General features: G+C 44.1%; 2 protein-coding genes across 4 annotated transcripts in view; both read left to right on the top strand.

The window, feature by feature from the left end:
* LOC309365116 (uncharacterized protein) overlaps positions 1-27786 on the top strand; it is a 152827-nt gene continuing 125041 nt past the window's right edge. Inside the window, exons 1-6 of one of the 3 annotated variants that reach the window (XM_081903280.1) lie at positions 1-472; positions 3575-3673; positions 4538-4693; positions 7521-7919; positions 9579-9656; positions 10328-13702. In XM_081903280.1, coding sequence (XP_081759406.1) covers positions 391-472; positions 3575-3673; positions 4538-4693; positions 7521-7919; positions 9579-9613 — 771 coding nt within the window. In that variant the 5' untranslated portion in view covers positions 1-390 and the 3' untranslated portion in view covers positions 9614-9656; positions 10328-13702. Of the gene's footprint in view, positions 473-3574; positions 3674-4537; positions 4694-7520; positions 7920-9578; positions 9657-10327; positions 13703-20359; positions 21029-27786 lie in introns of those variants that run through there. The other 2 variants (XR_014165921.1, XM_081903281.1) reach the window with 2 other exon arrangements.
* Positions 3685-27786, top strand: part of LOC309365137 (killer cell lectin-like receptor subfamily B member 1B allele C) — a 29700-nt gene continuing 5598 nt past the window's right edge. Inside the window, exons 1-4 of the mRNA XM_081903320.1 lie at positions 3685-3982; positions 22277-23038; positions 25456-25554; positions 27020-27169. Coding sequence (XP_081759446.1) covers positions 22954-23038; positions 25456-25554; positions 27020-27169 — 334 coding nt within the window. The 5' untranslated portion in view covers positions 3685-3982; positions 22277-22953. The remainder of the gene's footprint in view (positions 3983-22276; positions 23039-25455; positions 25555-27019; positions 27170-27786) is intronic.

Below are 27786 nucleotides of genomic sequence, written 5' to 3' on the forward strand. Positions count from 1 at the left end.
GATTATGCAAGAGCTGCAGCCACACAGCTTCTCCTTCTCTTTTCCTTTCCAGCCCAGTTGTCTGATCTCTCTTTCAGCTGCTGTGCAGCTGGAGTTTGGCTCGCTACAGCAGGCAGGAAGGTGACGAGGATGAAAGGATCACGACTGCCATAAACTTGTCACAAAGGACACCTTCTATCAGATAACTAGCCGTTGGTGGCCACCTGCAGACATTGCCCAAGACCAGTTTTAACTAATGGATTCCAGCTAAATGAAACTGACTTTCACCAACTGGGAAGTTGGTTTTGTAAACCCATTTACATACAATTGTATCAGGCTGTCAAGAAGAATTTCAAAGGACCTGCGAGTCCCTTTTCTGAAGTCTTGTCCGTCTGGCGACTAACAGTGAAGATGGAGGATGAAGATGGGTACATGGCTATAGACCCAGCCACCCGGGACGCGTACCCAAGACCACCTCTCCAGAAAACCAAAGGTACTTGACTTTGAAATGTCCACCCTTTTTCTTTAAGGAGAGCAGCCGCTACGACTAAAAGGGAAGTTTCTTAAGAGGAAGTCTGTAGGTTTGATTTGGAAGGAGTTTGTAGTGAACTTTGTGCGTGGGGCTTTTTCTTCTTCTTCAACAAAATCATTAAAATCAGGTGTGTTTTAGTGTGCAGTTGCCCACAGAATGTCGAGTTGCGGACAAAAGTTATGCAGCTGGAAAGCTGATAATGTGCAATTTGAAAATGTGAGCAGGGGATTAGACACAATAGATATATGTGTCTATTAAGCACTTAAGAGACAGGCAATGTCAGGGAGAGCATGTACACAGATTTTATAATGATAGAATGTGCTCAGTTTCTGTACTCAAACTGTCCAAACCATATTAACAACTTCTTTTTTTGCTAGAACCTCCTCTACCTCACCTTCATTTCTGGGCAGGTCATGTTTCATTGCATCCTTAAACACCAAATATCCTTAAAGTACCACTTTTTTTTGTTCCAGCTAGTTACTGCACTAAGGCAAAAACATAAATGAATCATTGCTGTGATAGATATGAACAACTGGCTCCTCTGGCCATATTGATACAGGGCGTGAGCAAGAAGCAGATTGTTGTTGTTGTTGTTGTTGTTGTTGTTGTTATTATTATTATTATTATTATTATTATTATTATTATTATTATTTATATCCTGCCCTCCCCAGCCAAAGCCAGGCTCAGAGCGGCTAAAAACAATAAAAGTAACACATGAAAGCATGATTTGAACGCCTTCCTTCCTTTCTTTTTAGTGTGTGGTGTATGATGGGGAATGTAAGCAATTAAAATAATAGACCTCTTTGCACTAGATGTGCTTGTGACATTTTCTGAGGACAGCTTCCTTTCCTCTACTCGGAAATTGTAACCCCAACCTGGCTGAAACGATTCATGGCTAGGTTCCATGGTGTGGAACAAACCGGCTTGCCCACTCTTCTGCTTGTTCCATACCTTACACAGACAGGAATTTTCCCTTTCACTCCAAACCACCGTTAATTAACCTGAGTAAACGTTTTGGATACTAACTGCCTGGAGCATGTAGAATTTCCAGATGATGTTCTCACTGAATCGTGCCTGATCACCTGGATTACCACAGTGATTGTTACCACATGAAAGTATATTACTATGGTAATGACAGCTCAGGAAGCAAATACAAATTAACAGGCACACAGGAAACCAGACCCAATTCAAAACACAAAAGACTCCGTAAATATAACCTTGATTTCATGAGCGTTAGCAACAGAGCTGAAATGAAAAGCTGAGGAAATTTCAAGGTTTTACAAGATTTCAGGATTCAGTTCATTAAAAAAAAAAAAAGAAAGATTTTTCGGTTATGATATTGAAAGTCTGATTGTACTGAAGGGTTCTTTTAAATTGCTGATGGGATAGATCTGGGTCTTGATAATTTGTGATATGGTTTTTTAAGAATCTGGGTTCAATATATTTATTTGTTTTATATATTTATTCAATTTAGACACCGCCCTATACCCAGAGGTCTCAAGGCAGTTTACAACAAGACCACAATATATAAAATCAAACCGAAAGCAATAACCCAATACCCCCCCCCCCAAAAAAAGCCACATTCTAAAAGGGTATTGGATGTCAATAAGATCAACCAAAGGCCTGGTTAAAAAGGAATGTTTTTGCCTGGTGCCTAAGGGTATGTAATGAAGGTGCCAGGTGAACTTCCCTCGGGAGGGCATTCCACAGATGGGGAGCCACTGCAGAGAAGGCCCCGTTCTCATGTTGCCACCCTCTGGACCTTTCAAGAAGGAGGGCCTCAGAAGATGATCTCAGGGTCTGGGTAGGTTCATATAGAAAGAGGCGGTCCTTGAGGTATTGGAGTCCTGAGCCATTTAAGGCTTTATAGGTCAAAACCAGCGCTTTGAACTGAACCCATAAACTAACTGGTAGCCAGTGCAGTAAGACCAGGATCGGTGTAATATGCCTGAACTGTCTTGCTCCAGTGAGCAACGTGGCCACTGAATTCTGCACCGGCTGAAGTTTCTGAACCGTCTTCAGAGGCAGCCTTACACATTGCAGTAATCTAACCAAGAAGATCAAACCTCTCCATTCTGAAGGAACACAGCCCTGAGTGCTCACTGGAAGGACAGATCCTGAAGCTGAGGCTCCAATACTTTGGCCACCTCATGAGAAGAGAAGACTCCCTGGAAAAGACCCTGATGTTGGGAAAGATAGAGGGCACAAGGAGAAGGGGACGGCAGAGGACGAGATGGTTGGACAGTGTTCTCGAAGCCACATACATGAGTCTGACCAAACTGCGGGAGGCAGTAGAAGACAGGAGTGCCTGGCATGCTCTGGTCCATGGGGTCACGAAGAGGTGGACACGACTAAACAACAACAACCTTGAGGTTACCAGAGCATAGACAACAGTAGTTAGGCCATCCCTGTCCAGATAGGGGCATAGCTGGGCCACCATCTGAAGCTGAAGGAAGACACTCTGGGCCACTGAGGCTACCTGAGCCTCGAGCAACAGCAGAGGATCCAGGAGTATCCCCAGGCTACGAACCTTGCTCCTTCAGAGGAAGTGTAACCCCCATCAAAAGCAGGTGACCACCTGGTCTAGGGAACCACTCACAATAGGATAGGAGAGGTCAGAAAGCCATAGTATGAGTCCCAATAGCATCCTGGGGCTGAAAGGCTCAGAGTTTACCATCTCCAGTACATGTGATTTTAGAAAGCTCAATAATGTTCGAGCCTCTAAGACACAAAAAAGGAAGCCAGTCTAGTTTCAACGGTTGCTCAAGAGCAAATACTTGCACACCTTCAGCTGCTCGAGATACACTTAGATCCATATCCCTACATTAAAATTTAAAAAATCCTCGTTGATGTCAGCTGAACACATGGAATTCTGTTTCCATGTGTGGATCTCCATTGCTGGTTTAGGGGTACGTGGTCTTCCACAGAGCAATGAAGTACTGGATCCTTCTGTGGTCTTGGTTGCCACTTAGTACCAGACTCAGTAACAACTGCAGTGCACACTCAACAGTGTGTGTGTGGGGAGCAGCCAGTGGTCTTCACCACGTACTTTTAATTCCACAGATCCATCTTCCAATCTTCTCTGGTGGAAAATTGGTCTTGGCATTTCGCTGGCAGGAATTGTTGCTTTGACACTGTCTTTGATCATTCTCACTCTTCCAGGTAAGTAATCCCTGTTCTGATCATCCTGGTTTGTAAGAGGACTTCCTCATTCCACTGATACCGTTGCTTCCATGCAATAAATAAGGCACAGCTCCTATTCATTTGCTGGACAGAAATCAAGCATTTGCTCCCTTACAGGGATATTGCCTTTGTCCAGTCTCCCTTGCAGAACAGTTTCTATCTGGAGTGCTTTCTGCCCTTTCTTTCTGTAGGGAAAAGCTTAGATCGGGGTAGGCAACCTAAGGCCCGGGGGCCAGATGCAACCCAATCGCCTTCTGAATCTGGCCCGCGGACGGTCCAGGAATCAGCGTGTTTTTACATGAGTAGAATGTGTGCTTTTATCTGCCTGGTTCCCTGTAACTTGGCTTCTCGCAGTGAGGGAACCGCCAGAAGGCCCTCGGTGCTGGACCTTAGTGTCCGGGTAGAACGATGGGGGTGGAGACGCTCCTTCAGGTATACTGGACTGAGGCCGTTTAGGGCTTTAAAGGTCAGCACCAACACTTTGAATTGTGCTCGGAAACGTACTGGGAGCCAATGTAGGTCTTTCAAGACCGGTGTTATATGGTGAGCAGATCTCTAAAAGAGCAATATTTTGTTGCTAAGGAAATGAGGCTCTTTCCAGTTACCCAGATGTGATATGTATAGAGATATCAGCAACTCACAAGAACTATTGGTAAACTTCATTTTGCTGAAGTGAAAGTGTAACAGGAAGTAGGAAGCAAAAAATAAAAATAAAAAGCTAAGTAGGGTAAGATTGGGACTGTACTTTGTACAAAGACAGCATGCCTATTTATTGTGGTTGGTTTTTTTGTCCTGTTGTCCTTAATTGCTATCAGTTCTCTAATGTCTTCCATGTCTTCCAAGCTTCCCAAGGCTCTGCTCAAAGAAGCCAGGTGACCTTGCCACATCCAGTGATCTACTCAGCACAACAATGTGACTACCCAAACAGCAGTGCATTGGAACGTCTCTCCAAACTCCCAAGATACGATTCATGCAAAGACACTTTTGCCTCATGTTTGCGTAAGTACGGTAGTTCTGTGGTGGGTGGGTGCGAATCAGATGCAAAAGTCCTTTGATTCAAAAACACAAACATTAATCATGCTTCTTCTTCATGCTGTAAAATTCATTGCCCTGAGATGCGGCGGTATCGGCCACTAGCTCAGATGTGCAAAATCTTACAGCAGCTTTCCCTATCTTTGTGCCCTCCATATAGGCAACAGCAGTGTTGAATAAAGCAAAAAACTGGGTATGTTGTGGGAATGTTCAGGGTGGCAGGAGAGGATATATTGTTTATTAATATCCTTCCTAACTTGCGTTAGCAAGTTTCTTTACTTAGCAGAGTGCATTCTCCTTTACACAACAGAAAACTAGATGCAAACTTTTGTGAGTTTCTTAAGACAATACACAATTCAATCTGGCTTGTCCAGATTGAAATGTGTTCTAATATTTTCCTGGAAAGACCCCTTGAATCCATCCTAAAGGAATAAAAACACCACAGTCTTATTCATAAGTAATAAAAAGAAAGTTTACTCAGGCAGAGCACAGTGTAATCCCTGAAGGCAGGGCTAAGGCTTAAAGTTACAAGAATATTCAAACAGGTTTACCCCATTTGTGGGTTGACCTAGTGACTGCAGTTGGCAATCTTGGAAGCTTGCAGGATGAAAGGAAGATGGAAAAGAGAGAGTGTGGCAGCATGCCTTGCCCTTTTACCAGGTCTGGAAAGGTCACGCCCACCTGTTAGTCACATGCAAGGAAGGAGGCTCCAGGCCAAGAGGAACAGGAGGTTTCAACCGGCTGGACCAAACATTCCCTGCATGTCCACTCTAGCAAAACAAGGAATGTTGTACTTGACTGCTCTCAGTGGATTACATCCCACACAAGGAGGTTAAGATGACTGGCTATTTTGCTGAAACTGGATGTGGCGCCAAGTGTGCATCCCTGTGAAGATAATTCCACAGATGTGGAGCCGCCCGCCACCACCAAAGAGGTTCTTAGCCTGTTTGGCTGTCATGACAGTGCCTTTGGGTTCAATCCCAGAATAGTAGACTCTGGAGAAAGAGGAGGAAGATGAGGCAAGAACAGATGGAACCCCTGTCTCCATTTGGTTCTAGTGTGAAGACACAACTTCCAGATCCTTTCTTTCCTGATGAGGAGAGTTGCCAGAATTTAGAGAAGGCTCTGAGCAGTGTCTTAGGATGGCTAATCAGGAATCAGGGTGAGGAGGCAGGTCCCGTGCTCTTTCCCTGGACCAGATGCCACCTCAGGAGCTGGGAGAAGCTGCATCCACCCAGACCCGGTGCCTGCTTGCAAACCAGCAACTCACACCAAGATGGAGACTTCTCAAGAGAAGGGGCTGTGCCTGCCCAGACTTTGAAGCTAGATGGGTAGATACGAATACCTTGTTGTCCAGAAAAGGGATAGTGCCAGCCTAAACTGATAATAGGTACTGATCATCATAGAGATCACCTGAGCCTCCAGTAACAAGCTGAAGCTAGGAGCTCCTCCAAACAATGCACCTGTTGCTTCAGAGGGAATGCAACCCCATTCAGAAAAGGTGAACTTCCCAACTCCCAGACCCGGAAGCCACTCAAAGTTAACATCAAGCATTAAGAATTTCAACATACTTTTGAATTGTGACCAGCATCCAGTAAAAAAATGTTTAAGAGTTGGCAAAATGTTTCATTCATTTGATTCCATTCAATAGTCTAACAGTTGTATTTTGGACCAATGGCAGCTTCAGCAGCTTCTTCAAAGACAGCAGCTCCATGAGCAGCACATTGTAGAAGTTGAACATGTTTAAAATGCTATATAGTCTGCCTGGAAAATTGTGGGGTTTCTGGCATTGTTCATTGGGTTTCCACTGCTGCAACAACATACTTAAATGAGCAGAATGTCTCTCCAGGGAGAACAAGGGACTCAGCTACATTAGTTAAAACGTGTGGGGGGGGGATTATACATGTGTTATTACAATGCGTTTTCCTGAAATGTTTTTTTTTAATGTGTCTAGATCCAGCCAACCTCGGCCTGTAAAAATGTTAGCCCAAGGTCACATGAATGTTTGTTTATAATTTTATGTTCTTCAGTGAGCTCAGTTTGATCCAAAACCTCATGATCTCCTTAACCTTTTCACATCTTCAAGGAACTAATGACTCATAGGGCAACTGGGGGTTGAGCAAGATGGAAGTTGCAGCAAGAGCGGAATTTGTCACCGACTTATTCTGAAAATTCTACTGTCGTCATTAATAATAATAATTTTTTTTTTATTTATACCCCGCCCTCCCCAGCCAAGGCCGGGCTCAGAGCGGCTTAAAGCAATAATAAAAACAAGATGAATGATTACAACTTAAAAACAAAAATAAAATACAACATTAAAATAATGGAACATTAAAATATTAAAATGTAGCCTCATCACAGGAGGAGAAGGAAAAAAAAAAAAGCATATGATGGCAGCTTCCTGAATCTCCCCTTAATCACAATAAGGCAAAATGCTGTTTTAAAAACAAACAAACAAACCCACTAAACTTTTAATATCAAACTTTGAAAATTCAGATTAACATGTTGAAAATCTTCCATATTTGACATTCCTAGAAAGGGACAGCTCAGTCCATAGATCATGAGACTCTTAATCTCAGGGTTGTGGGTTTGAACCTTTGTTTAGTCGTTTAGTCGTGTCCGACTGTTCGTGACCTCATGGACCAGAGCATGCCCTATGTTTGAACCCTATGTTGGGCAAAAGAATCCTGCATTGCTGGGGGTTGAACTGGATGACCATTGTGGTCCCTTGCAACTCAATGATTCTATGGAAGTTCAATTTCAGCCTTGTTGGTTTTCCTCCTTTTACACGCAGGTGAACCTTCTGACATCTGCATCCGAGTGCCAAAGACCCCCATCACTGCAGCAGTCAATGAAACGGCATTCATCCCTGTTGATGTCCAAGTCCCAAAGACTGACTGGGATTTCGTTGAAATCCAGTGGCACCACATCAAAGGAGCGGAGGAAGACTTCATTCTGAAACTTAACATGAGGTCATGCAGCCTAACCAGCAACCCGCAGAAGTGGTGGCAGCGTTATTGCCACCTCTTTTATGAGGTGTTGCCGAAACATCGGAGGAGAGTGTCAGTCATGATGAACGCTTGGCTGGTCATCTGCAATGTGCAACCGGAAGATTCTGGGAGATACCAAATCACAGTGATATCCAACAACATGAAAGATGCATGTAGTTTTGTGAATCTTTCAGTGGCTGGAGGTAAGAGGAGGCAGAGAGGTGTATGGAGGTTCAGTACACTTCAGCACAGACCTGGGCCTGCAAAACACAGCACAAAACCATCCTGGGTGAGCCCAGAATTAAGTGGCAAAACTTTTTTCTGGTTTGCACCTTTTCAGTCTCCAGGGTGGAGGATGGGTCTTTGAATTCTTTACCACGTGGAGGTGGAAGGGAGAGAACCCTGAGCACAGAAATTGAGCATTACCAAGAGATTGAAATTGTGCTAGTTTTCTATGTGTTTAGATGAGGAAGCATTTGCCTGTGCCAAACCCCATCTCCAGCTTGGCATAACAGAATGTGAAATGCATAAACTGGTTCTTGGAGGCAGGGAGCAGAAAACCTCAGTGCCAGAAAACAATCAAGTAGAGTTTGGATTTGATATCCCGCTTTATCATTTCCCCTAAGGAGTCTCAAAGTGACTAACATTCTCCTTTCCCTTCCTCCCCCACAACAAACACTCTATGAGGTGAGTGGGGCTGAGAGACTTCAAAGAAGTGTGACTGGCCCAAGGTCACCCAGCAGCTGCATGTGGAAGAGCGCGGAAGCGAACCCGGTTCACCAGATTACGAGTCTACCGCTCTTAACCACTACACCACACTAGCACTCTCAAGGTACACAAGCATAACACGTTTACACATCTGAGTAACAGCTAGGCAGGGGACAGACTTTTTGTCCTAGTGGTCTATGGTGCAATGTGAAATCTGTTTCGCATCTTATGGGGTATAATCTAATTAAATGTTCATAACATATTGCTTTCTGTGCACTTCCAGAACAAATCTGTAAAATGTGATGGTTCTGGCCTATAGTTGATGTGATCAAATGTACCATGTTTGGTATTTGTAAACCCTATAAATAAGGCTTTCCCCCCGTTGTAGCCTACATAGAGTACAAGCACAGATCTCATGAACTGAGGGCATGTAGCCTTGAATAAGATCTGGCAGATTTAACAAAGTATAAAATGCAGTACTTGAGTGCCATCTGGAATGGAATTGGTCTTTGGGGAGCTTTGAGGAAGTCATTTTGCATTTCTTTTCCTCTAGAAAAGTAAATATATAGAAGGCACTGAACATATCCACTGCCAGTTCTTCCAGGTTCAATCGGAGAAATACGAATCTGAAGACTGATCTCTTGCTCTTGCATGTTGAAATTAGGGTTCGGCTGAAAATGCACCATGTTCATAGACTGCAAACGGGGCTCTCTCCTTTCTCGTGATGTTTTCAGGGAGACCTTGCAAGCTTTACTTCCCATCCAGTATTGCCCTCACTCTAAATGGACTTCATGACAGTGCCATGTAACGTGTGAGATTGGGCAGTGTGATGAAATTTGAAGCCAAATCAGAGTGAGGACAATCATTCCAGCACCATATGGGAGGGAGAAAGAATGGCTCTGAGCAGGAATGGGAAAGGGTACTTGCACATCTGCCTGAAACATCTGGAGCAACTTTATGTTGAGTCAGATCATTGATCCATTGAGCTCAGCTTTGTCTACACTGACTAGATAACATCTGTCTGAAATCCTGGAGATAATACTGAGCTAGATGGATCAGTGGCCTGACTCTTATCCTCCTCTGCTATGCCCCTTTGACTCCAACCTCTGAGTGATGCTGTCCATGTTTTTCTTTTTCCCTTTCAAATATGTTAGGAGATGGTGAAGGAACCAGGCATCTATCACACTAATTGAAGAATGTCAGGAGAATTTCCCCAGCAGTTGTTGGGAGAGGTAAGTGACTATATTTCTGGAGTTTTATGTTTGTTTACTTGTCTGTTTTTTCACCTTTTAAATTCCAGATCCTATAGTGCATTTATTATATTTCAAACCTGAAACTAAAAACAAACAAAAAATACAGCTAGAAGCTCAAGCAGTCCAGTCCACAACACCATATAAACTGAAGAATAAGTGATTTAAGTTCTCTTGAATTCATTGGGATAAATTCACTAATGCCATGCCAGACTTCACATTACCCAATCTTCACATCAGGCAACCTTTACAATCCAGCTTGTGCACCAAAAAAACCACAGTCCTGGAATCCATTGTGTTAGACCCTTTCTGATGACCCAGTTTCTCAGGACTGGACTCAAACATCAATGTGTTTGTTTTTGTATGGCGAAGCGAATCTGCTTGTTTGATGTAGCCCTAAATACAGGGTATTTAGAAATCTATCACTGTAATACATAGGACTGTTGCAGAAAGACTTTCTTCCAGTTTATCACTCCATTCAAAGAGCAGATCTGCACCATTCAGCCCCCCTCCAACGCCCATAACCGTATGATTCAGGTGGTCATCATGAGGAGGCAACTCATCTTTCATCCCCTTTGATAAATACACTTGTCCGATAGTTAAAATAGATTTTGTTCTTGTGCAATAGTTCTGTTTTTTGTTCTCTTCCATAGCAAAAGAGGTAGCAGACGGATCGACAGAACTAGATGGAACTTTATATCAAGCCAAACTAGACACTGTAAAATGACGATGACAACAACGCATGAATTCCTTTTCTCCAGCAGTCGTTCTCAGAATTTGCCATAAATGACCATTTTTGCAAGTCATGGGTGGGAAAGATTGGAGCCAGTGTGTACTAATAACTGAATTGGCCTTGATCATGTTGAGTGGAATTCAAGAACCGTCAGCCTTGAGTGCCTAAGTCCCCACCTCTCAGCCTCAACTGTAAAACAGGAGTAACAGTAAATTATCCCCATCATAAGTTATGAGTTTGTGAGAGCAACGCACAACAAAAACACTTAAATCTGGGACTGGCTAGTGGCTGAATTTTGGACACCTGGAAACCACATGTATGCTGCCTTGTGTTTGAGGACAGAAACAAGGTGGGGCATAAATGGAATAACTGCCTTTAAAATAAATTGAATGCATAACTTTGCACACTGGTAGCCATTTCCAAATTGCAGTCACACTATTATACAAAGGTCCCTATCCCAAACCATTGCTTATGTACCATCTGCAAAAAGTGCAGTTATTTGGAAATGTTTCGTTTGTGTTGCTCATAAGTCCGTTGCCTCAGGATAGTAGCTAAGGCTGCAATTCTACACCCACCTATCTGGAATTAAATCCTATTCAACTAATTGGGATTTTTTTTCCCCTGAGCAGACATGTATAGAATGGGGCTGTAATTGTACAAGCTGTCAGGAAGGCCCTAGTGAAATTTTCGCCTCATCCATTACTTACTAGATGTCCTTAGGTGGGCCTCTGTCAGCCTCAGCCTTGCACATGTAAGAAGTTACTGCTAGCCTATCATATGTGGCTGTTACAAGGATTATTGAGATCACTCTAAATGCTGAGGGGGTTTTCGTCAACAGCATGGTTGTTTTCTGAAATTTAACTTTTTGATTTTTTCAAAACACTTCACATAACACTAAGGAATGGCTACCATCAACCAAGGTTTATAAACCAACAACAAACCATGGCTTACAAATACACCATGTTCGTGGTTAATAATTCGTTTTTCTTGGCCAGGTTCAGATTACAAACCATGGTTTAGCATTAAGTATGAACCAGGCCAGTCTTGCCTTCAAGAAGGTGGTCAAGTGCCCTTAGCTCCTTGCCATGTGCAGTTAGTCTATTGCAGGCTTCCTCAAAGTCGGTCCTCCAGGTGTTTTTGAGACTACAATTCCCATCATCCCTGATCACTGGTTCTGCTAGCTAGGGATGATGGGAGTTGTAGGCCAAAAACATCCGGAGGGCCGAGTTTGAGGAATCCTGGTCTATTGCCATCTGCTCTTATGGATCTTCAGATCAGTACCAGGTACCGGGCACTAAAAGCAGGGCTTTTGCCATGAGGAGCTCTTGTCAGTGATTATATATATCACCTGATTCAGATCTATGTACAGAAGCCTATTGCTACATACTTACTGATCACGTTTTGCTAGACCAGAAAAAAAAATGAGTTCTGTTTTTTATTGTTCAAATTGCACCTAAGGCCCAGATTGATCGAAGGCCCAAACTACATTGCCTTAAATGCAACATTTCCTCCCCACATAACTTTTTGCTTTTATAATTTAAAACGTAAGGTCATGGTGCTCAGCATTTTCCTGCCCTTCCTCTTCTTTGCTGGCTGCTGATTACAGGGGGGTTAGAAGGGTAATGTCATACCTTTCAAGTGTCCCTATTTTCCCAGGATATTCAGGGAATTACAGAAGCCATCCCGGCTTCTGATTTGACCCCAGAATGTTTTGTTTTCCCCCTTCCATTGCCGCCACGGCAGACATGTGCAACGCTCTTGCTAGCCCCTCTCTGCCACCACCAAAGCTGCCACCACTGTAATGCTTTATGAATTTATCCTTATATTTTTATATGTGTAGCATTTCTTCTTTGTAAGCGTGCCCTGTCTTGGTTTTATTTACATGTTCCTGTATGAAATGAAAGAGAAAAATTATTATACGCTGGTTCCGTTTATATAATATGCACAGGCCATGAGACAAATTAAAATCTCCAGCTTCATGTGCTTAACTGTCCTGTTGAAATTAAAGAGAGTTGCGCTACAGTCCTTAGCATAAGCAGTGATTTTTTTATAGAAAAGGGGGTGCTGGAACTCACCATGAATGCTTGTTCTCTTAGAATAGCAATGTTGCCTACCTGAGAGATGCCAGAATCAAGTTCCAGCAAGTTCCAGCTGAGGGAAAAAGCCCTGGGCATGTCTCATGAATGTGCTCTATGTGGGGCTACCTTTGAAGGTGACCCAGAAACAACTAATCCATAATGCAGCTGCTAGACTTGTGACATGGAGTGGCCGCCGAGACCACGTAACACCAGTCCTAAAAGACCTACATTGGCTTCCAGTACGTTTCTGAGCACAATTCAAAGTGTTGGTGCTGACCTTTAAAGCCCTAAACGGCCTCGGCCCAGTATGCCTGAAGGAGCGTCTCCACCCCCATCGTTCTGCCCGGACGCTGAGGTCCAGCTCTGAGGGCCCTCTGGCAGTTCCCTCACTGCAAGAAGTGAGGTTACAGGGAACCAGGCAGAGGGCCTTCTTGGTAGTGGCACCTGCCCTGTGGAACATCCTTCCATCAGATGTCAAGGACTTTTAGAATACATCTGAAGGCAGCCCTGTTTAGGGAAGTTTGGAATACTTGATGGTTTATCGTGTTTTTAATATTCTGTTGGGAGCCACCCAGAGTGGCTGGGGAAACCCAACCAGAGGGGCAGGGTAGAAATAAATTGTAGTGGCGGTGTCTTGAAGCAGATAGTGAGATCTGGAAAAGAGTGGGAGGAGCTCAGAGAGCTAGAGTATCCCAGAGTGGGCTTCAGGGTGGAGGTGGCAAATTCCAGACAAGAGATCTCAGATTCCAGGGACAGGCATAGCAGTTTAGGACATCTGGATAACAGTGGGATAACATGGGAGTGTCCCACTGTTCTACCTTCAGATATGCCTAGTTTACCTCCTCCTGTCACCCAAAATCCTTCGCCTTTAGGGGAAGCAGCTGAGAGTAAAGTGGAGCCAGCCTCAATTCCACACCCATCACCATGGACAGGGAGACTCCAGTGCTGGTGCATGAACATACCTCTTTTAGACAATGCAGAGGGAGGGATGCCCATTTGCTTGCCCAGTCCTGGAACACCATCTGCCTGTCATGCAAATAGCTTTGTCTGCCCCACTCTTCAAAAGGAAGGTGTGGGGAATGTCACTTGTTGGATCAGTGTTTTAGTTCTCGCTCAGCCATGCATTTAAACTCTCATGTACCTGTTAATTTCTACACTCTGTGCCTTGCCTTATGTACCTATCTGACCTAAAAATTAAAGCCTTTGGCAGAACTGGAGTTGGAAGTTCAATTTCTTCATCTGACAGGGAGGATCAGGACAATCCTATAGGTGTCTAAGCAGAAGTAAAAAGGTAAAGGGACCCCTGACCAATAGGTCCAGTCGTGACCGACTCGGGGGTTGCAGTGCTCATCTTGCTTTATTGGCCGAGGGAGCCGGCGTACAGCTTCCGGGTCATGTGGCCAGCATGACTAAGCTGCTTCTGGTGAACCAGAGCAGTGCATGGAAACGCCATTTACCTTCCCGCCGGAGCGTTATCTATTTGTCTACTTGCACTTTGACGTGCTTTCGAACTGCTAGGTTGGCAGGAGCAGGGACCAAGCAATGGGAGCTCACTTCGTCATGGGGATTCGAACCGCCGACCTTCTGATCGGCAAGTCCTAGGCTCTGTGGTTTAACCCACAGCGCCACCTGTGTCCCAAACCCTAAGCAGAAGTAAGGCCCATTAAAGTGAATGAGACTTACTCCCAGGCAACTATAGACCGCCATCTTATAGACAGCAGCCTGGGCAACCTCTGGCAATCACAAGCCAGATGCAGCCATCCAGGGCCAGGTCTCCCTAATGGTCCTTGGGTCTCTCTCCAGGCCACACCCCTCAGCAGACCTGTTCTGCACCTGCCTTAAGTGCCTTTGCACCTGACTGTAATATGTCCTTGAAGTGCGGAAATGCCTCTTGGGTGCCTGGGTGGAGAGATGAGGGACAGTGTGGAAACCTCTGACGTGTGCATGGCTGTTTTTTGAATGGCTGTTATGTACTCTTCTGCACAGAAGGGACAAATCTATCAACGAATCATAGAATTATAGAGCTGGATGGGACCATGTGGATCATCTAGTCCAACTCCCTGCCGTGCAGGAATATTTTGCCCAGCATGGAGCTCGAACCCTTGACCCTATTATTAAGAGTCTTGTGCTCTACTGACTAAGCACAAGTTTCTGTTTTTCTGAGCTTCTCTTTTTTCCATTCTTAAGTCCAGTTTGCCACATTTCTGGAGTATGCCAAAAAAAATTTAGTCCTCCAGGAAACAAGTCAGCATTTAATGCACTCTAATATACACATTTTTGCAAGGAAAAAAAATATTCATGTATGCATTTTTAATGCATATTTCTCTCCCAGTATACTTGTTTTTGTACGACGTTTGGGTTGGAGAACTGTGTCCCAAAATTTCAGACAGGAGTGAATTTTGTAGGGTAGCTGTGTTTCTGTTTGCATATTAATGTGAGAACAGCAAATTAAGTAGGTTCACATTAAAATGAAGGCCTGAATTTCTTTTAACCCCCTGCTGGGATGCAGCCCCTTTGTCCAGAGGCTACTTACAACTAGGATAATACATCAGGGGTCAGCAACCTTTTTCAGCCATGGGCCGGTCCACCATCCCTCAGTCCAGGTGGTGGGCTGAACTATATTTTTTTGGGGGGGGGTGAACGAATTCCTATGCCCCACAAATTGCCCAGAGATGCATTTTAAATAAAAGGACACATTCTACTCATGTAAAAACACGCTGATTCCCGGACCGTCCATGGGCCGGATTGAGAAGGCGCTTGGGCCACATCCGGCCCGCGGGCCTTAGGTTGCCTACCCCTGTTACTATATGGTCTGGGAGTAAGTACCGCTGGACTCAAAGAGACTTGCACTTGAGTAGGCATGCATAGAGTTAAATATTATTAAGCACTTCTAGCTTTGTTGGATTCAGCCCAGAATCAATCTCCAGTCTTCTAACTCTTGTGAAATAAAGAAGTCAGTGTGGAAGAAAACACATTTAATTGTTTTTTACTCTGAGGAATTAGTTTAGTGCACCACCCACAGTCTCAAGATAAACCTCTCCAACAGAGAGTCAGGTTTGCTACGATATACAGAGCGTGTTGTTTTCCTCTCCCTTATTCTATCTAAATCCCCGAGAAACCATTCTGCCTTAAAGTACTCATGTAGTTGCACATTAAGTTTCTTTCTTTTGCAGGCACTAATTTCTTCCTAATTGCTGTCATCATCAATCTCTTTCCTACTCAAGTAAGGGGCCTCAGCTGTTAAAAAGCAAAAAAAAAACCTACCTCCTTTGATGTTGACTTTGCTGGTACAGATTAAGGCTGACAGGGGTTATGCACAACCCCAAAGCAACACCTACATTGTTTTCCGTTGGCTCTCTCTCTGGGGAAGTTACTGAGTTTGCATCTGATGATTTTCATCAGGTTTGCTTGTGCTTTAAAAACCTAGAAAGTTAAATTGGCAGTTGTTGGAAAAAACTGCAGGGGAAAGTGTGTGCAGTGATGCTGCATGTCAGATGAACAGCGACCAGATTAACTTTTTAAAAGCACTAAAATTCTGCTAAACTAAGTTTCTGCCCTGTGCCTTTGGGGGGGGGGGGGGACAACTACTGAAGTTTAGTGCGCAGACATCAACAAGAGTTTGCATTTCATGCCCTGAAAAACTGCTCCTGCTGATTTTTTGCATACCAAGTCTCAGGAGCAGCCCTTTACTTTTCTGGCTCCAAGCTCTCAGTGCAGCCTTTTAAAAACAAATAAATTTTTCTTTCCAAACATGAGCCTTCCGTGACACAGAGCAAAAGTCAAATAAGCCTCGCAAATTTGGGAAAAGCAGGGGGCACTTGAACCCTCCAGCCACTGCCCCCTCAAGTCAGGGTGAATAACACTGAAGGCCAGTCAAGATATTTAGCAGAAACCTCAACAAGCACATCTCCCTCTCTCTCTTTCTTGTTATTAAAAATGCAACATTAATAAATTAAACGACTGCCGATTTGCTGCTCTTTCATGATGCTCCAAATCAGTGCTATTTTTCCAGAAAAAGAGATGCCGGAACTCACCATGAACACCTCCCTTGTTTTCTTAGAACAGCAATGGTGCCCACCTGAGAGGTGCCGGAACTGAGTTCCGGCAAGTTCCATCTGAAAAAAGCCCTGCCCAAAATCAATAGCCTGAGGCAGCTGCCTCACTACCTAATGGGAGGGCTGGCCCTGTTAAGCCCCAGACAGCAACATTCAGAAAAGCAACAGGAAGCTTCCCCAGAGGAAATTCTACTGCTTCTCTGGGTCAGGAGTGAACTAATGGCCCCAGTTAGGAACACAGGCAAGGTTGCCAGCTCCCAGAGAAGTCTGACTGGAAAGAGATATACACAAAGCAGTAAATTATGAGGTACAGCTGGCAACCTCCCAGACAGCTATCCAGGATTCTCAGGAACCTGTTATTTATGTGTATATTTGCAACCCTTATTCACTGAAAATTTCAATCAGAGATGGCAAAAGAAAAAAAATTGGGCAGGGTGCAGCAGGGCAAAAGTATATTTCTACGTGGGCAAGTTGGGTCTCACATGTCAAGATTCCTGAAAGAAAAATAATGTTTGGGGAAGCACTTGACCCCGCCCCTTGCTGGCACCAGCCATGATTTCAATCCTAGAGTAATGACCTTAGAATCCTAGAATTGCAGAATTGGAAGGGACCCTAAGGGTCATCTAGTCCAACCGCCTGCAAAGCAGGGATTTCAACTAAAGCATCCATGGCAGATGACCAGCCAGCCTCTGCTTGAAAACCTCCAGAGAAGAAGAATCTGCAACCTCCCAAGGTTAAATACAAAAAAAATGTACAGAGAATAATAATAGCAGACAATAATTACAGAATCTAGAAAAAACAAGTCAGATAGATGTTTTAAACCAGGCATAAGCAACCTTTGGCCCTCCAGTTGTTTTGGCCTACAACTCCCATGATCCCTAGCTAACAGGACCAGTGGTCAGGAATGATGGGAATTGTAGTCCAAAAATTCTGGAGGGCCGAAGGTTGCCTATGCCTGCTTTAAACAAACCAAGATCTCTGCAATCAAACCAGCATTACTAACCTGTGGTGAGAACAACAGTGATAATCTCCAATTTAACCAAACCGCCTCCGTCACCCCATCTCTCACCTGGGTCAGCACACTCACTGCCTCTCTTCCTCTCGCATCACTCTGTGGCATATGAGCGACTTTACACTTTTGATCCTCACTCTCAAACCCACCCAGTCTTTCACCCCAAGTGTCACAAATCGTTGCCCACAAGCACTCATATGTAAGATGGAAGGCAAAACCCTACCACCTTGTTTTCAACAGTAACAGCAGAGAGAGAGAGAGTGAAAATGAGAAAGAAGGTTTCTCCTTACTGATGCTGCACCAGTAGGTAAAGGTAAATGTCCCCTGGACAGTTAAGTCAAGTCGAATTTGACTATGGGGTATGGCACTCATCTATGTTTCAGGCTGAGGGAGCCGGCGTTTGTCCACAGACAGCATTTCTGGGTCATGTGGCCAGCATGACTAAACTGCTAATTGTGCATGGAGGACAGTGACGAGTGCCAGAGCACACAAACGCCGTTTACCTTCCTGTCACAGCGGTACCTATTTATCTACAGTGGTGCCTCGCAAGACGAAATTAATTTGTTCCGTGAGGCTTTTCGTATAGCGTTTTTTTTTGTCTTGCGAAGCAAGCCCATTGACAGCTTAGCGGATTAGCGCTATTAGCGGTTTAGCGGCTTTTAGCGATCAGCTGTTAAGCGGCTTAGCGGGTTAGGAAAAGGGGGGGGAAAGGGGAAAAAACCCGAAGGAACTCGCAAGACTTTAGGGAATTTCGTTTTGCGAAGCGCCTCCAAAACGGAAAACCCTTTCGTCTAGCGGGTTTCCCGTCTTGCGAGGCGTTCGTCTTGCGGGGCACCACTGTACTTGCACTGGCATGCTTTCGAACTGCTAAGTTGGCAGGAGCTGGGACTGAACGACGGGAGCTCACCCTGAGGTAGTGGAAGTCAATTACCCCCCTGATCACATAAGCTTAAAGAACAAACAGCTCTGCTGATAACAGCATTGCAACAAAATGTATGCAGGCGAAGGCCACGAAGACACAATAATAGCAGTAAACAAAGTTATATAGGGCTGTGTCAGCAATATTACAGGTCCAGTCTTTCTAGTATGCTAGAGCGCAGGCACATCACTGCGGCAAAAAGTATCCAGTGGGGTTTTGCCAGCTATCCTCTGCAAATGTTTGATCTTTGTGTGTAAACTGTATAAAAAGTCTCAGCGGACAACACCAGGGGATCAGACTTTGGGAAATATCCTGCTGAATCAGTTAGCTTGCACAAACTATTAAATGCTGGATTCTCTCTCCTTTCCGTCTCCTGTGTCACATTGGCAAAATCCAGGAAGAACAGGTTTCAAACCTGCAACAACCCCGTCATGCGAATTCAAACCGCCGACCTTATGATCTGCAAGCCCAAGAGGCTGGGTGGTTTAGACTACAGCGCCACATGTGTCCTTAGTAGTGCTGCTGCACTAGTTGTTAGTTTATGGCCTACATATTTGTTTCATTTTTGTATTTCTTGTGCAACTCAAGGTGGTGTATGCAGACATCCCAAGTGTTCTGCTTTCAGACCCAGTCTTCCTTAGCATGGTTGCCCTGTCAAGTGTCCCTCAGACCACAACCTGAGACTTGACACAGTGGAGAGAGTCTGCTCATTCTGGCATCACTTATCTCCACTTCTACTTTTCTACGCCTCTGTCCTCATCATAACAACGAAAGGATGTTTCACTTCACTTCCCCCAGCTTCCCTTTTCCTGAAGCATGCACACCAAACAAACCCATGCGCTGGAAAGAAAGAACTGTTTCTTAAAGTGCAGGTTGGATGCTACATTTGCCCGCAGGAAATTGAGGCCTAGAGAGTAGTCTAGGGCAGCCTCAAAGTGAGACGGCAGTTGAGAGAACCAGCAACTCTAGGAAAGTTGACATGAACGAAGGACCTTTTCTTTCTCCCTGAAGAAAGAAAAGTTCCTAATTTTTGTCAGGCACGAAGTAACTTTAAAGGACTTCATTTGAGATATTACAGCATTTCTGGTGGGCTGGAAGCTACATGTGGGCCTTGGGCCATTTTCAGGTGTGTCACAGTGCCATGGCCTACCCTTCAGTGCCTCCTCAACCTGTTCCACTTCCTAGCCATCCCACAGCCTTTTTGTTGGAGCAATGCCAGCACCAGCAACTCCTTGGATGCTGAGGAAAGGAGGGTGGGAGCCAGAGAAGTTGGTGGAGGATCAGGGATGGGGGAAAAGGTCTCCTTCCTCTGAAGAAAAATGTCCAGAGGAGATGTTGAATAAAACTAGGGGGAAATGTTAATATTTGATATCATCATTATTAAGTTGTGGGTGGACATAGCAGTTGACACAGAGATTTCTCCAAGTGGTTCTTTATAGTAAGCTGGGACTGAACTGAAATGAACTGAACTGAACTGAACAGCTCAGCCGGCCTGCTTTTATAGGCAGCCAGCTGTCAACATTGTAACAACAACAACCCAGGGTTTCCTGTCTAAATTAACTGAAGTGGACCTGAGTGAAAACTATATACACAATACCCCTGGTGGCCAGGGTGAGAACTTCAATACATAACAATCATCACCAATAAATCAGCTGGAAACAGAAGAGAAATGAGGAAAGTTGTTACAGGAGGAAGAAATAAAGATAAAAGGACAAGGGAGGATGGATGGAAGAAACTAGAAGTTTGGGTGTGGTGGGGGAATAAGATACAAGTTGAGTGTGAAAAGAGAAGTGGGGAGAAATTTCAGGAGACAAGTGAAAATACTTTGATAGACATGTGGGTGTAGGAAGCGAGAAATAGAAAATAAAAAATCCTTTTTCCATTTCAGATCCTTCTAAATCAGCAAGTTCTGCCTAAAATGGGCAAGCTGAATCACATTCCCTCCAGAGCAAATGCCTCTATTTAACCTGGGGAAAGCTGAGCTATGCATAGAACTCCTTATCACAAGGAAGAATTTAACAATTTCCAACAATGGAGTGGTGTCTGAAATTTTCATCTGGTTATGTGAAACTCAGCCTACATCCGCTGCCATTTTGTGACCAGCTCTGTCCCTGTAACGCCATTTTGTGATTGCTGAGCCTCAGTCACGTTCAGTCATTTCATGGGCCTGGGAGCAGTACGTTTGAGAATCCCCATATTAGTGTATAAAGAACTAAAAGGCCAGGACAAGGTTAGCTGGAGGGCTGCCTTGTACTTTATTCACTGGCCAAATCACTGTCATCATCTAGAATAGCCCTCTTGATTTCCCCCACAGATATACTGTATCTTATTCATTTAGTTTCTACATGAACTATTAAGGCTTTTAGTGTTGCGGCACCAGTTCTCTGGAACACTGCTACAATTGGCCACTTACAACTGCAGTATTTCATCACCTGCTGAAAACTTTTCTGTTTCAGCAAGCATTTTTTTCAACATTGGTCATTTGTTCTGTATTTTATGATTTTACAATTTCATGGTGCTTTGATAATTTCACTGCACGCTGCACCATACAATTAGCAATTCATGACTATTCTTAAGAATAAAATAAAATGCAGATTTTGGCACATAGAATTCTGCTTTTTCCATTCCCCCCCCCCCCCCGCATCCGCTCCCACCAGTTACCAGTTATTTGTGCTGCGCTGCACCGCAAAACCTTTTTTTTTTTTTTTACACTTTGCAAAGCTTCAGAAGCGACTTGTCAACATTCACAGCAGGACCTCTGCTCATTTGCCTCTAATGCGGTAAATAACTGTTATAAAAAGGAACAGCAACACCCCCGAAGTGTGGGCCTCCGGTTGTGACCCTAATCAAGAAAATGTATCTCATTTTTGTTCTGAATTATAGTACTCAAGGGCTAGTCCTATCCTTAGGCACCTCAAGTAGTTGATTTTTGCCTGGAAAGAAAGGGTAGCAAATTGCTAGTTATTTAATTTGCCGTCATTTTATTTTCTTCTTCCAAGGAGAGGTACTTGTGTGATTTTCTGCCTCAGGTGCCAATATAATTTGGCTGGCTTTCAGAATGATGCACCTTGCCACAGTGCTGCCCTCAGGGTGTGTGTTTGTGTGTTTGTGTTTGTGTGTGTACCATTTGCTGCTTCACCTCAGGCAACAAAATGACCTGACCAAGAATGAGGTGCTGTTTAAGAACTTGCCATTCATGTTTTGCCATTAAAACAAATATACGGGTTTCAAAGTGGGGAACTTGTGTCCCTCCCAAGTTGTTGGAATCCAACTCAAACCAGCTGCCCCAGCTTACATGGCACATACCGTATTTTTCGCTCTATAAGACGCACCTTTCCCCTCCTAAAAAGTAAGGGGAAATGTGTGTGCGTCCTATGGAGTGAATGTAGGCTGTGCAGCTTTCGCTGAAGCAAGCAACGCGAAGCCTCCTGAGTGCAGCGGGAGTGCTTCTGCTGCGCTCGGGAGGCTTCGGGCGGCTATCCCTGAAAAAAAATTCTCTCCCTCTCTGCGCAGCGCCCCTTCAGTGAAGCGGCAGGAGAAATGGAGCCCCTTCCATTTCTCCTCCCGCTTTGCTGGAGAGGCGCTGAGCAGAGAGGGGGAGAATATTTTTTTCCTTGTTCTCCTCTTCTAAAACTAGGTGCGTCTTATGGTGGGTGCGTCTCTTAAAGCGAAAAATACAGTAATCAGATATTGCTGAAGTTGCATCCCTGCAACGTCTGGAGCATGGGTAGGCAAACTAAGGCCCAGGGGCCGGATCAGGCCCAATCACCTTCTAAATCTGGCCCGCGGACAGTCCAGGAATCAGCATGTTTTTACATGAGTAGAATGTGTCCTTTTATTTAAAATGCTTCTCTGGGTTATTTGTGGGGCATAGGAATTCGTTCATCCCCCCCCCCCCAAAAAAAAATATAGTCCGGCCCCCCACAAGGTCTGAGGGACAGTGGGCTGGCCCCTTGCTGAAAAAGTTTGCTGACCCCTGGTCTGGAGGGTCACAGGTCCATCTCCCGGCATTTAAGCAACTGGCTTTAATGAAATGAAAGGACACAAAAGGTTTTAAAAGAAGGTAGTGGGCTTTTATGAGTTTGACCAAACTGCGGGAGGCAGTGGAAGACAGGAGTGCCTGGCGTGCTCTGGTCCACGGCGTCACGAAGAGTCGGACACGACTAAACGACTAAACAACAACAAAGTGGGCTTTTAACTTCAGTGTCCTTCTTGACCTCAACAGCAGAAGCCATAGACACCCACGGGTCTTTCTCGACTGCAGCTACTTTCTTTAATGTTTATCCTCCTCCCACAAGCACAGATGAATATAACCGCAACTGTATTTGGGGAAGGAGGGATGTCATCTAGCTGCAGACACACAAAAGGGAGCTGATATGTAAGCAAGATAACACGAGCAGCTCAGTTTCCGTGAGTTTTACGTGGGTGTGAAGAAAGTTTCTCACTCACAGATAGTTCCACTCTCCAGAGTGACAGTTCAGCATGGATGGAGCAGTTGTCTATGCAGACATAAAATTACCTGAAGTTTCCCCACCCGGAAGAAATTTAGATTCAGTTCAGAAGCCAGGTATGTTGAGCTGTTATCAGCAAATTATCTTGAACTGCTTGTGCAAGACGTAGGGGTTGAGGGTAGGACCATTTAAAGCTGATGCAGGAGGGTCATGTGGCCCAGGCCTCAAATGCAGGCACACATTCATGTTTTGGCAATTGCAAAGTTTCACCAGTTGTTTTTATTGCACGGCAAACCAAAATGTGGACTGTCTCAGCTTACAGCTGTACAATTAAGTGAATTTGTGGTGTGATTTAGTAAAATACTTTTCTTTCTTTCTTTCTTTCTTTCTTTCTTTCTTTTTGTTAGCTGATACGAATTTTGCCATGTTGAAAAGTTTTTTAAGTTCCTAAATATTAATTATAAAATACACCCATTCTGATGGCACAAGAGAAAAACCATGAGGAAAATGTCCTCTGTTCAGTGCTTTTTTATTTTTCTTGTGTTCATCATTTCTTAGGCTTTCATTATAACTCAAAAAGCTTGAAGTGGGCCAGGCCTCGCCAGATCTGTCAGGGAGCTCAAAATCAATTTACGGAAACATGCTACCCTTTTCAGCCTCGCTTAGAGCAGCTTTACACAAGCTGAAGGAAGAAATGGGAGAGAATGTAACACTTTCTCACCATGTTTCTGAAGTGGTACCCACTAAAGGGAGGAGGGGATGAGAAAGGTGTTTCTGCATCTGAAGTATGGGACAAAGACTTGCTGCATCATTTCCTGCTGATTCCAAAGAGAACTGGGATAATCTGTGGATAATCCCTTTGTGGTGGGCCAGCATCTTTAAACTGAGGTGCAGTAGTGAATTTTTGTTCACAGTCTCACATGTAAAGAAATGAAGCAATAATTCCCTGTGCTACCTCATGGACTTTCTTCAAATGTAAAGGACTGGTGAACAGGAATTTTGGAGAACTTGCACCTCTTCAAAAGATGACCTGATACCATACAAGTTCATATCACACACACACACACACACACACACACACACACACCGAGAACAGATCAGCATGAACATAACACCAATTTTTGTGCAATCCAAGATACTTGTGATTATATACAAACTGGGACCCGAACATATTTGCATGGGAGTATTTTCACTCTTGTGAATTCATCTAAATTTGTTAGAATCTCCAGGAAGACTTGGCAAATGTTGGGGATGTTAAATCGATGGTGATGGAAGCAGAATAATCTCTCTCTCTCTCTCTCTCTCTCTCTCTCTCTCTCTCTCTCACACACACACACACACACACACACACACACACTCCTGTATCTACTTTATGGACCTCTCTCCCAGATACTGCCCCTCTGAGCAAATCTCTACCTCCTTTAGAAGGCGTGTGGAAACATTTTTGTTTAGATTTGCATGTGTGTGGTGAACTGGTTTGTGCTCTGTTGCTTTAAAGATTTATTTTTGTGGTTGACGCTGCTGTGATTTTGCCGAATTTGGTTTTATGTATTTCGTTGTACGTTGGCTCTGGAGTTTCTGAGGAAAGGCAGCTGAGAAACAAATGCCTTGCTGCTATTTGCTTGCTTGCTTGCTTGTTGGTTTTGTTATGTATTTCTATGCCACATAGGTCAGTTGGAAGGAGCATGGGACTCTTAATCTCAAGGATGTGGGTTTGAGCCCCACATGGGTTGAAAGATTCCTACATTGCAGGGGGTTGTACTGGGTGGTCTTTGTGGCCCCTTCCAACTCTAGAATTCTGTGATTCTGGCCAAGGGACATCTAAAATGGCTCACAAAATAACCAGAAAACAAGTACAATAAAACCCAAACTGCACTAATCAGAGAACAAATTTTTTAAAAATGTATTAAAAAATGGCGCCAGGAGGGTAAAACAAGGGGGGTGAAAAGGTGGGGGCAGCTAAATGACCAATGGAAGGAAAAGAAGAGGCAAAGTAGAGCCGGCCCTACCATCAGGCAAAGTGAGAAAAATTGGTTTGCCTCAGGTGCCAAAATGTCTTGGGCTAGCCCTAGTTTAGGCAGTAGAGAGTACAGCACATTTTAGCATTCAGCTAAAGGATTCTGGGCACAGTTCAATCCACTGGTATCTGTTGGAGGCTGGGCTAAGCAGCCATTTGATCCTCTACAATTCAATAAATTATCACAGGTGCACACCCAGTTCTTAGTGGTCTCATTTTGGCTCCATTCCTTCTCACCAGTTAAGTTCGCTATTGGAGGCAGAGATGCCTTGCAGGCAAAGAACCCGTGGTTCATTCTCTGGCCAGATAAGACCCCTACCTGAAGCCCTGAGAGTCATAACTAGACAGACAATACTGAGCTAGATGGAGTAACAGTCTGAGCTGATGCAAGGCACTTCCTTATGTCCCTATTTCATAGCGGAATTCTCCATCAAGGCCCTGCAATGCAGAGTTAAAAGCTGAACACAGGGCTGCCTTGGAACATTACCCCCAATCTTTTCACCTGCGTTTTTGCAGAACACCAACTGTGCCCACGCTGGCATGGAATTATGCTCCAGGTTGGATGGGCTGGAAACATCGTCCTGGTGGTGGCAGTGATAGTGATGGGAGTTTGGGGTAAGTATCGTAACGTGAGATTTGTGCAAGACTTAATAATGAACTTCCCTGGGGCCCTGGGTGCCTGGGCACCCACAAAATTCCTCATGAAGGTGGCAGGCACCCATAAATTTCGGTGCCACGGCCGTGCATGCTGCAGAGGGCCAGTCCACTGTCCCTCAGATCTTGTGGGGGGCCAGACTATATTGGGGGGGGGGATGAGCGAATTCCTATGCCCCACAAATAACCCAGAGATGCATTTTAAATAAAAGCACACATTCTGCTCATGTAAAAACACCAGGCAGGCCCCAGAAATCACCCAGAGATGCATTTTAAATAAAAGGACACATTCTACTCATGTAAAAACACACTGATTCCTGGACCGTTCACGGGCCGGATTGAGAAGGCAATTGGGTTGAATCTGGCCCCTGGGCCTTAGTTTGCCTACCCATGATGTTGACTATGGTCTGCTAAGGAAACATGACCATTTAAGAGAGATAAACCAATTTGAAAACCTCGTGATAAACAAACAGAAGCAACAACTTCTTAGTAAGATATATAGCAGAATTAGGAGCGTGGACATATCTAAGAATTCATACCCATGTAATTGTGACAGAGAACTGAGGGGGGAAATGTCTCAGAAGAAGTAGACATGGATGCACCCACATATCCTACAGCAGACTGTGCACAAATTTAAAATAAAGATATACAGATTAGTATTCCCGTAGTACCTGAGACCTGTACGACTTAATCTATGGGTAGGCAATCACCTTCTAAATCCAGCCCACAGATGGTCCAGGAACCAGCATATTTTTACATGAATAGAATGTGTGCTTTTATTTAAAATGCATCTCTGGGTTATTTGTGCACCTGGGTTATTTGTGCACCTGGTCCCTTGATGAAAAAGTTTGCTGACCCCTGACTTAATCAAATATACAACAACACAGTTTAGATATGGTGGAGGTGCAGAGCACCAAATCAGAAAGTGCTTTATAATTTTTTGGGTCTAGCTATAACATAATGATTTTTGGAAAACTGTAATAAATTAATTAAACTTACAACAGGCAAAAACATTGCTTTTAAGTTTTGAATTTTATTTTATGCTGTTTTGCTTTATTGCGATTTTTTTAAAACAAATTGTTGTTATTTTACATTGGTGATTTGCTCATTTTACAGAGCTGCTTTGAAAGGATTATCCATAATGATTCTGAAATAAATAAAAATATAAAATATCTCGGCCCCTTGCTGTCTTTGGAAGGACAGCTTGGTATTTGCAAAGCATCTTTATGAATCCCTGTGGAAGTCAGCAGAGCAGCGTCACCCAACCTGGTGCCCTCTATCTTTTGGACTAAAACTCCCATCAAGACACCTAAAGGACCCCAAAGTGGAGGGCGCTGTGGAGGTTGCTCATCAGCCAGCAGTACTATCAAGCTTTAAACTTGCAACATAGTAAAAAAAAATCTGCCTAAATCTTTCTCCTCCCCAGTTATAAATAAAACTCCACAGGATCCTCAAAAACAGGTCAAAGCATCTGAATGGTCTCCAAACACAACTCAGTACTGCCCTGCAGGATGTGAAGGAAGCAAAGCGTCAGAGGATTTCAGGTCTACTCTGAAACAAAAATTGTGTGAGACGGGTAAATTCATTTCATAAGTAACTGCGACATGCTTATGCCTTTGATCTGCCTCTGCTACGTGTAAACTGTCGTTACTAAAAATAATAATAATAATAATATCCTAAATGTATAGCGACACCTAGTGCTCAGCTCTGGAAAATGCAGCCCTGAAATAAATTTTCAGCTGAAGTACAATAAGCCCACAACTGATACAGGGGTTACGTTGTGGGGATCACGCCTAAAGCCAGAATCTCATATGGTCAAAGCACATTGATTTCCACAGTGGTTAGGATTGCTAAAGTCACTTTTCTCAGAACTCCCGTCCCCTGTATTTTATTTTTTTGCCACATGTAGAAAGCTGAGCATGTTAAATGTGCGTAAGTTATGGACTTACTGCGCTGGAGATTGTTTCTATTATTTTAACATTTGGTAGGGCTGGCCCAAGACATTTTACCATCCTGAGGCAAACCACAAAATGGCGCCTTCCCTACCAGGGAAGAAGGGGTGTTTGAAGATCTACTTTGGGAACAAATCAACCTTACCTGAGAGGTGAAGTGGGAATCAAAGGCTATCATGGGGAGGGGGAGGGAAACCCTCTGAATCACACTGGGTGCAGATAACAGATTAGAAGACCCCAG

The sequence above is a fragment of the Podarcis melisellensis genome (genome assembly GCF_964234715.1).
Source record: "Podarcis melisellensis genome assembly, chromosome: 2".
In the NCBI taxonomy this organism is placed as follows: domain Eukaryota; kingdom Metazoa; phylum Chordata; class Lepidosauria; order Squamata; family Lacertidae; genus Podarcis; species Podarcis melisellensis.